The sequence below is a fragment of the Penicillium waksmanii genome, assembly GCF_028829765.1.
Source record: "Penicillium waksmanii strain IBT 27052 chromosome Unknown utg000005l:1.0-5232799.0:1.0-5237142.0, whole genome shotgun sequence".
Lineage (NCBI taxonomy): Eukaryota > Fungi > Ascomycota > Eurotiomycetes > Eurotiales > Aspergillaceae > Penicillium > Penicillium waksmanii.
This window is the reverse complement of record NW_026643252.1, coordinates 3,604,029-3,614,238: the sequence shown is the minus strand read 5'-3', so window position 1 is coordinate 3,614,238 and position 10,210 is coordinate 3,604,029. Positions and strand designations below refer to the sequence as shown.

The window sequence follows — 10,210 nt, the reverse complement described above, 5'->3', positions numbered from 1 at the left end:
AGGGAAGAGAGTGGTCTTCATGGTGCTGCACGCGAGGTTCAAGAGGTCACCAACATCCTGGAGGTGCATGGTGTTGATACAGAAGTGCTGAAGTGCTGAAGTGCTGAAGTGCTGAAGTCGGAGTACATCCGAGCCAACAGATACAGAGCTTTCCAGTGAGTAGTAGGGCCTAGACGAACCGATCTCGCAAAAACAAACCTATCAACATCGAGCCCCTTCTCGTCGGCTCCCGAGGTCTAAGCCTAACACAAGCCGTAGGAGATGTTCACCCAAAGCAGTATAGAACGCATAGATCGCGGCAGGTAGAGTCGCTAGTTACTGCGACCCCATTTCAATTCAGGCAGATTATTCTCCAGTAATGGGGAATCTTTGGGTCTCTCTCTCTCTCTCTCTCTCTCACTGATGGGCAAGAATGGGATAATGTAGTGCCCAACACGAAATAATTACACACAGATGCGCACCGCTGATCTCTCAAAGCAAAAGGGCCCATGTCCGATGGCCAGATCGGTTCCTGACGTTCGGACTTGACGAATTAAATAATCCTATGCTCATAAATCGTCGTAATTATTCAAATTGAATTTTCTGGTCCTCTGGGTGGCCCACCCCCCCTCATCCTTGCCTGCCTAGGGGAATGTCAGACTTTCAGTTCCACCTTTCCGCCACACACGTCTTGATATCTTCGTGTCCCCATTCTCCGTCCCTCCACCTACCCTTTTTGCCCTGCTCGACGGGGCAGTGCGTCACGGTGTCTGGTCCTGCAGAAATATTACTGCACGGGGATACAACAAAGAAGAGGGGCCAACTAGTGAACATCGCTCTGATCCCACCCCGACTCCCCCATCCTAAATTTCACGCTGTGGCCCGTTGTTGATATGATTCGTGTGGGATGGACTATGTTTGCGATCGTGGCTTGTCCCTCTTGAGTCGTCTGTTAGTCAACAACTTGAGCCTCTATTTGTCTTTTTTCGCCTCTTCTTTCTCCCCTTTCTTCCTCCTACCACCCACCTCCACCCACACGGGTCTTCTCACGCGATGGGCGATGTAGGCCGCGCCTTTAGGCCCATTGCTCCTCGGACCATACCTCCAGGCGGTGGTCCTGGAGATGAAAGGTCACCCGGAGGTGGTACAGGCATTCCCCCAGAGGAGGCCAAGATGAAAAGGGCCTCCACGGCGTGTAAAGAGTGCCAAAAACGTCGGACAAGGGTACAAACGACCTCCCACCCCCCCCCACCTCCCTCCCCTCCTCTACCCTGCTCTCTCGCTCTCACTCACTCACTTCCCCCCTTTTGCCCTTTTGCCCTCATTACATTATTTCCTTCGCTCTATGGACTTTCTCTAACGTTGACTCTTCTTCCGCTATCTAGTGCACCGGCATGCCGTGTACGGAATGCGTTACTCATGGCCGTGAATGCGTGACAGATGAACTATCTGACAAGCGCCGGAAAGCCTCCGCGAGAAGGACACAGGAGGAGCTGAATGATACTAGGTCAATCCTCGAATCGCTCCTTAGGCTCATACGCATCGGCGATGCCGCTTCCTTACAGAGTATGGTTCAGACAGTCCGTGGTGGTGCCGACCTAGACGAAATCCGCAACTTTCTCGACCAAGTCCTCCCCGCCCAATCCTCAACACAACACAACATCTTGAATCCGCAACATCCACAACACGGCATAGATCCAAGCATGATGGATCCCAACATGAGGGACTTCTTTGGTCCTAATTCACAATAATGACCTTGAATCTGGTCTTTCTACGTCGCCTATCTCTGTAAGGCGGCAGGAAGCGCGTCCGTTGCATACCACCGGAGTGACATTTTGGTTTGCGTTTCTTTCACAGCGGTCCTATACACGTATTGATCCTGCGCCGCATTCGTCCTATCAGAGGATGATCGGGTGCACCTTTGATAGATTTGGCTGCTGGGGGTCATCGTGATTCCTCAGTCTGCCCGTCATCTTTCGGGAGTTTCAATTTTGCACATAGGGACCGAAACACCCCGGCCGCAATGGCCACACGTTTGTTTCTCACGCGATATCATTCTACAGTTTCCTTTTTTTGTATGTTTCAGGCGATGCCTCTTTTGTCCTGTGCCTGGCCTTGGCCTCTGACTATTCGTCCCCCTCGTCATCATTCTCTGGCTCCTTTCATTGCCAAGGGGCTTGTGGAATGGAGGAGGATGAGTTTCATGCAGACATGTGGGTATTGTTTATCAACCCAAGTCAACCTAGCCCATCTGCGATACGAACTAATGCGTTCATCGGGCGACATCTCCAAGCCACGAACTCCCCCCCCAAAAGATAACATCGCTTAACTTCGAGTGTCAGTGTACAGATGAAACCGACAACTGTGTCGTGACAAAGAAATTGCAATAGCAGCCAAATATTTTTTCAATAAAAATACAAAAGCCTTCCTCTACATGCAGAATTGACTTTCGAGATTACTGGCGTGAAGAGATCATCGGCCATGCAGCGCAACTTGATCATTTGATCTCTGGTTTCCCTTCTTTTTCTGGGATGCATCAAGATGGCGTTTATGTCCACCGACATACTTCTTGGTCATAGGGTATTAGAACAAGTAGTTGTGAGCCAATAGCTGTACCCTATTTTCTTTTCTTTTTTCTTTTGAAAATCCATTCTATGGCTCAACATTAAAAAGACCGACACATTGCCGAACTTTTCTTTTAAGTTTTCTGCAAAGAACCAAGATGCCTTAACTAGTCTAGTCTTGTACTAAATGCAGTGGCACCTTAGCTCGGTTACTGGCCGCCATCCCACCTCGTTCTGCAGTGTTGATCCCTCGAGTGACCTGTTCTCGAGATGCAGGATGTAGTGGTTTATTCCGAGCCGCGGCGCTCCGATATTGGCTCTCCTCGTCTGCCCCCTCGGCCCATCTCACAGGCGCTCTTGGCCAACAACGGCTGTTCATGTTCCTTGAAGTTTGATATAAATCCGGGGGTGGAGAGCCCCGCGCCGCACGACCCGAGGCGAACAGCCGAAAGTCTCTCCACTCTCGCTTTTTCCCACCTCCCCCGGATTCTTCTCCTTCGCTCTCGCTTTCCACAGGATTTCTGGCCCGAATGCCAACACTGCATGTGTCGCTTGGCAAAAATTACCTAGCGTCGATCCCGATATGGCTGCAAATAGCATAGTCGCCCCGATCCCCACGCAACAGGGTTCCGGGCCTGGAATGTTCGACAATCTAGTCGACACTGCAGAAGCGCACTCCCCCGGTCGCAAAAGGAAAGCCTCTGGATCACTATCAAATAAGAATAGCGCGGGTCGGCAGAAGATTACTCGGGCCTGTGACTCGTGTAAAGTTAAAAAGACTAGATGCACCGGCACCCTACCTTGCACAAGATGCACCCGACTATCACTTCCATGCCGATACGACGCGGCCTACTCGAGAGGTCTCCCACCTGACCCACTACCTGGAACTGGAACTGCAACTCCATCGCCAGGAAAATCTGCTAAACGTCAACCTTCTGAGACAGGAGGCCGTTTATCTAGCGACTCGCTTCCCCATGAGAGTACGGGATTTGGCACTGCGACGGCTAGAGACACCGTGTCGCAACGCAACTCTCCAGAGCCCGGCTCAACCGACTTTGAGGGTAACTACCTTGGCCCAGCATCCGGTGTGTCTTTCATCAACCGCGTTTGGAGTCGCCTGCATCAGCATGAAACCCAGATTCCCAATGAGCTGCAGAATGAGTCCTCCCAAAACACTGCCGTGTTCATGTTTGGGGATAAGCCTTACTCCCAGTCCCAGGATATGAATTTTCCCTTGCCATCTTACGAAACTGCGATGGAACTAGTGGCAATCTATTTTGACTTTTCCATGGTGACCTACCGCTTCTTGCACAGGGGTAGTGTGGAAAAATGGGTCAAGCAGGTGTATGAGAACCGCACTTCAGTGGCTAATCTCCCGACAGGCAACATGGTGGCGAGAACTGCCATCGTTCTCATGATATTTGCCGTGGGTACGGTTCACAAAGCTCCCGAAATCCAGGAAGATGGGCAAAGTCTCAGGTTCGCAATTCGGATCACGATTGCATACAGATCTAAACATCAGCTAACGATACACATAGTGAGCGCTGGTTCGCAGCTTCAAAGTACATCTCCTCCTTGGAATCCGGCCCGCCTCGTTTGGAAACAATACAGACACGGCTGATCCAATGCCTGTATCTACTATCATCATCACGAGCTAATGAGTGTTGGTACTCGTTTGGAACCGCCTTACAGGTGGTCACAGCATTAGGCCTGCATAGAAAATGTGCCGTCAACCCATCTAAGAAGGGTGGTTCCTGCTATGAATTGGAGATTAGGAAACGCATATTCTGGAGCGTCTATGTCCTAGACAAATATCTTAGCATAATGTTCGGTCGGCCCCGACTGCTTCATGATGAAGACATTGACCAAGAGCTGCCGGATGAGATGAATGACGACGACCTTCTGGAGGAAGATCCAGCTAGACGCACAGGATCCCCGGACAGTATGATGATTGCGTCTGTGCTTCATTACCGGTTAGTCGCGGTTTGACTTTTTTTTGGCTTTTTCTTGCGAACTGACCACTGGTACTTTTGATAGACTCGGCCGCATCTTGGGCGAAATTTCTCGGCGGCTTTATAGTATCAAGCCTCACTCGCGTGACTCGCCACTGGAAACAGCCGTTCGTCTTACCTCCGAACTAGAGAGATGGAAGGAGACTGTGCCACCTCTGTTCAACAGTGTCCGACCCTCGAGCTTAATTCCACCCCTCTGCCGACAAAGTCAAGTTCTTCAACTAGCTTATTCCCATGCCATGATTCACGTCACTCGCTCATTCCTCCTGGATGATTTTACTGACCTCAGCCGCCGGCCAAGAGACCCGCATCCGCTTGTCAGTGCTCATGCGCACAAGTGCATTGAGGCCGCAGAACATGTCATGACCCTTGTCGATGAGCTAGCGCACCAAACGCTATTCATTCAGTCATTCTGGTTCACCCACTACGTATGCTTCTGTGCCATTTTAGTAGTATACATTCACATTATCCAGCAACATCGCCAGTCCCTGGCTCCGAGCCCCTCGGCCGGAAGTCCGACAGACGTTGATAAGTTGCACTCGCTATTCTTACTCGCGGAGACTTGTCAGCAGCATCTTGCCGAGGCCACTCGGAAGAACTGTCCAAGTCGACGCTACAGTATTATTCTTGAGGAGCTCAGGCGGGAAGTTCACCGACAGCTTGGATCGAACGACCAGTCTAGCCTGGCAAGAAACCATGCAACAGATAATCACCTGCCAGAACCGGCTGCGCTCACTCCTAATAGCGGGAATGGGAATGACTCCTTCGGCACCCACGCCGTGGACTTTGCCCCTATGTCGGGGATGCTGCAACCTTCCGAGCTGGGAGCCCCATTTGACGACACTGGTCTTTTTGAGAACTTAGATGGCTCAGTTTGGTGGGCCCATCTTGATTCATGGGTAGGACAGCCTGACATCCAACTATATCCCATTCGCTGACGTACCGGTACCTAGGCCTTATCTAGTCTCCCCAATGACCCCTCCACCTTTAACTTTTAGTGGCAGTTTATGTTCTAGATGTTGAGTTGCCAGTGGAAGTTCCGTTTCATAACCCAGGGTTATTTTGAGGCGTTGATTTGACTCTTAGTGCACACCAAGATACCCATTAAATCTATTGACTTTCGTTGGCTGGGCCCGACGTCTGAAATTCTCCTTTCACAATTAAATACTGTTACATGTTGATCACCACCAGCCCATTGGAAGCCCCGTATGTGACCGTCTGGGCTCGGGACTGCCAACACGGAAAATAATTTCGTCGAGGCCCATACCGGGCAGTTGGAAGGAGCCCTGGAAGCCTTATCTACTACTATTACATACTAATACTAATCGAGTTCCATTATTGGCTAGGAAGGTTTTCGGGGTCGCGAGCCGGCAACTTGGAGGGTCGCGTAAGGAGACCATCTGGTTGGAAATTTATCTTCCCAACGACGAAAAGACATAATTAAACGAGCAAAAATATATTGCCATCAGATGCCAGGTGCATGAAGAGCAAAAAATGGACTCGCGGGGAATCGAACCCCGGACCACTCCCATGCTAAGGGAGTATTATACCACTAAACCACAAGCCCAGGTGTATGAAGAGCTTGGGGATCTTAACCAACATGAAGCAAATATTATAATATCTTCCAACATTGTAAAAATTAGCTCTAATTATCATCCGATCCTTACTATCCAGTTTCAATTGGTAAGTATTTTTTGGAAATTCCGGAGATTCATACTACTACTAGTTGATCACTGGCATCTTAAGAGCGGGAGTGGCTCGCAAAAGTGGGTTCAACGTCTATTAATATTTCATTCCAAGCTTGTTCAATATTGCATACTGGTACTATATATATAGTACTAGTAAGTTGTTGGAACTTCAAGTTCAACATTTCCCGCGACCGTTTTCCAAGGTTCTAACCTGAAATGAACGGGTGTTTGAATGTTCTAAGTCCTGGCTACTAGCAAGATCGATCTCGGGGTGGATCGGCCTCAGTCAGAAAATTCATTTGAACCTGGGAAGACTCGGACTTTTGTATCCACTAGCAAGAGTGGGTAGTAAATACTCGAAGATAGCCATTCATCACTCATTGCATCATATAAAGTATAAATTTACAATTAACTATTCAAAGTCCAAAGATGGCAGCCCCCTCTCATCCAAAGCCCGCTGTACAGCACTTTGCATTACGTGAATTGCATCGGCCCAGGTCACGATATCACTCTGTGCAGATCGAGGGGGTTGTTTCTCAACTAAATCATCCGGAGAGGCATGCTCGCCAACAAGCCACATAAGCCAGCGCACGACAGAAAAAGCTTTATCAATATCCTTTTCATCGAAAATGACACATCGCAGGTACGTGCATAGGGCCTGGACATCTTCCTCGTAGGGACCATCGGTTGCAAAAGCTGAATGCCATGCCCCGACTGCATCTCGCAGATCTGGCAAAGCAGATAGACGCTGCGATGTGAAGACAGGGCGTTCGGGCAGAGGAGGTAGATGTAATACCTTTTCAACCTGAGCAGGGGCAGGAGCAGGGGCGGCTGGTGCTTGAGGTTGGGAGGGTGGCCTGGTTGGTGCTGGAACGGAGACATGGGGAGTCTGGGCCATTCGTGCTCGCTTTTGCTCTTCGAGAATTTCTTGTCGGATGTCTTCAGGAAGTGCAGCTAGAAATTCTGCCGAGGCTTCGGGCGGTTCTTGTATAGCCGGAGAAGGCTGTCGAGATGTCGTTTGGCTTGTTGAAATTGCAACAGCCGCAGCTCGTGGCAATGCAAAACTCGACTGCTTCAAATGACTGTTGGCAGTTGACGTAGATTTCGGAGGACGACCGCGTCTCTTCTTAGGAGGGGATGTTGGCCTTCTTAGTTTGAGTCCGCTAGAAGATGCGGGTCGCGGTATAGATGCTGCTGGCAGTGAAGGTGGTGCTAAGGGGGCGGATGTAGTGGGTGGTACACTGTAGTAGCCCAGGACTTCATTTCGAACATCATCGGGCAAAGCAGCCAAGATCTCTGGATCCAACTGGGACTGAGGAGGTAGATCGGTATTAACAGTTTCTCGCGAACGGGGAGGTGGACATGGAGAGCCAGAGCGGGAATCTTGTCGGGGTTTTGCTTGTGCCACAAGTCTTGATCTGATGTCTCCAGGTAGTTCTGAGATGGTCTGAGGATCTGCTTGCGTGGGCATGATGAACTGAGATCCTGACATGTTCATTGGCTTATGCGCACTGTTGCTGAGGACTGGATCGACCTGGATCCTGGCAGAATCGCCCTTTTGGGGACTGTCCAATTCATCAGGGTCCGCATTCACCACTGGCTTTTTGCGTACGGGGGACGCCTGGAAATTGAGCTGTCGCTGGCTACTTTCAAGGGTTGTAGTGGGCCCAGCCTTGAGCGGCTCCAGCTTGGTCATTTGGACACCGAGACCTCTGAGATCACCTGGGGAGAAGTTGAAGCTTCGCAACATTGAGATGGCTTGTTTGCCTAAAATGTCGGACGCATTGGTGGCCACGCCAATGACGACGCTTTTGTTGAACGTGTCACACTTGCCGTGACCAAGGTGTTTTGTGGACTCAAGGGGAGCATCCAATGACCTCCGCATGACCTTTAGCGTAAGTTGTTTGCCCCTGACCAGGTTTTCAACAAGTCTACCGTGGAGTTCTTTGCATAGAGAACTGACAAAGTCATCCGCCTGTTCCTGATTGACAAATCGGATGCCCCAATTGACCTCAGCCGAAACTGATTTTCGCTGTACTTCGTTGCCGACCTCGGCCTTGTCGATACCCCGAGCATATTCCCATATTTTCAGACCGGTTTTTTGCCCTAAACTGGAGACCAATCTCTCTCGAGGGATGTCGCGAACATCCTTGACGAATTTAACACCAATCTCCTCCATCTTACTTCCAAGGCTGGATCCAAAGCCCGGAAGATCTCTTATGGTCAGGTCTCCGATAAAGTCTAGGACGGCATCCGGCTTAAGCTGAAACTGTCCTGCTGGCTTTGCTTTTCTCAGCGCCACTTTGGCTAATAAAATGTTGCCGCCGATCCCAACTGAAACAGCACATTCTGTCTTTTCTTTGATCGAATCCCGCAAGTTTTGGGCAATCTCGTCTGCCAATGCACGCTCACGATCAATAGACTCTTCTGACGCGTCTTGATTGTCGGAGCCGCCCGCCTCCAAACATTGATTTGTAATATCGATGAGCGCTTCGTCGATGCTCACGCTTTGAACAATGCCATCAATAGCAAGGACAGAGCTATAGAACTTGCGACTCGCATCCTCGTACGCGGGAAAGTCGTAAGGCAGTACCTGAAGTTCAGGGCATGCCTGCAGAGCACCTTTCATCCACATGCCGTTTCTCACACCGTGACCCCGCGCGACATAATTACAACTGGCGATCTCAGAACCAGGACCCGAACCATGTGCAATGGCCACCGGCTTCTCTCTGAGATCTGGTCGTTTTAGAATCGAAACTGCGGCGAAGAATGAATCGAAATCGACATGAAGAATGTATCTTCTTGATCCAGGTGCAGCTCTTCTTGGAGGAGGTTGCGATTGTGCCTTCTCCCTGGTTGCTGCTTGAAGTTGGGCTTTCAACTCAGCTTTCCATGTTGACAAATGATGAAGTCTGGACTCTCGATAATATTGCTGAATGAAGTCAGGATTGGCAAAGCTTGAATTTCGCATTCGGGGATCGGTGAGAAGCTGTGCGTTGTATTCCTCAGAGGTCATCTGGGGGTCCAACGAAGGGCTGGGTTCGCTTGCTACCGCAGATATTTCCGAAATTTGCAGTTCTCTTTCAGGGGAAGCCTGACGTATTCCATCAGAGGTATTGGTAGTCATCGGCTTCTCGGACGTGATGTTTGAATCTCGGGGCTCCTTAGTGGGAGAACTGGATTTGACATCATCGAGGGCAGTGAAGCTTGGGAAATCGCCATAGTCGGATTGAGAGGGCTGACTTGGGAAATTTGGAGATGGCCGTGGTGGCTTAGATGGAGTTTCTGACACCCCAGTTGAACTCATCGATTGTATTTGTGCGTTGTACCAGCTCTTTCTGGATTGGTCTCTGTAACTCGACTGGGGAGTGTTGGTATGACTGCCAAAGCGACCATCACCGAACTTTAAGATTTTTTGAGCATGACCTTCGTCTACCACACGATATTCATCCCAAGGAAGTAAACGACCGGCTTTAATGCTGTCGGTTACCCAAGCAGGTTTCACAATGCGATACCGTCGAAACTCTTCTCGTTTCTTCGGGGTCAATGAACTGGCGATTATATGCGTAGCAATAGTCTTACTATCTAGGTATTGTAGAAAGCCACCACCATGGCTGACAATTAGGCGGTGGAGATCTTGGAGGGAGGGTTGGGTGTAGCCATTAACATGCGCAACGACCCCGCGGAAGATGGGTGGACAGTCGCCGGATGTCGATCGGATTTCTGCGTCTAGATTCTGAAGTTTGATCTTCTTTCGGCGCATATAATCTGCAAAGCCGCCGAAGCTGGAGGCTTCGTACTCCTCGCCGGTCTCATTGTTGAAGTCATCTATGTGATGTTGTATTAGAAGATAAGGTCCTAGTCGGCTAAAATGAGTGGCATAACATACGATTCTCGATCCGCTTCCGCACCGCACTAGATGAGGCATCATGACGAGAGCCCATACTGGGCCAGAAAGACCACCATG

The 10,210-nt window shown here is 50.0% G+C and overlaps 3 protein-coding genes across 3 annotated transcripts; 2 read left to right on the top strand and 1 right to left on the bottom strand.

Annotated features, from left to right (window-relative positions):
* Window positions 1-1,032: 1,032 nt before the first annotated feature.
* Window positions 1,033-1,730, top strand: N7481_006259 (Zn(II)2Cys6 transcription factor domain-containing protein; the record flags this gene model as incomplete). Its single annotated transcript, XM_057265478.1, has 2 exons — window positions 1,033-1,203; window positions 1,365-1,730. The coding sequence occupies 2 exons, from the start codon at window positions 1,033-1,035 to the stop codon at window positions 1,728-1,730; spliced, it is 537 nt and encodes a 178-aa protein (XP_057123198.1).
* A 1,396-nt stretch (window positions 1,731-3,126) lies between these two features.
* Window positions 3,127-5,493, top strand: N7481_006258 (Zn(II)2Cys6 transcription factor; the record flags this gene model as incomplete). Its single annotated transcript, XM_057265477.1, has 3 exons — window positions 3,127-4,022; window positions 4,082-4,516; window positions 4,581-5,493. 3 exons carry the CDS (start codon window positions 3,127-3,129, stop codon window positions 5,491-5,493), a joined length of 2,244 nt encoding a protein of 747 aa, XP_057123197.1.
* Window positions 5,494-6,655: 1,162 nt separating this feature from the next.
* On the bottom strand, window positions 6,656-10,187 carry N7481_006257 (putative DNA damage repair protein Mus42; the record flags this gene model as incomplete). The annotated part of the gene is made up of 2 exons (XM_057265476.1): window positions 6,656-10,071; window positions 10,133-10,187. The coding sequence occupies 2 exons, from the start codon at window positions 10,185-10,187 to the stop codon at window positions 6,656-6,658; spliced, it is 3,471 nt and encodes a 1,156-aa protein (XP_057123196.1).
* Between the last annotated feature and the right edge of the window lie 23 nt (window positions 10,188-10,210).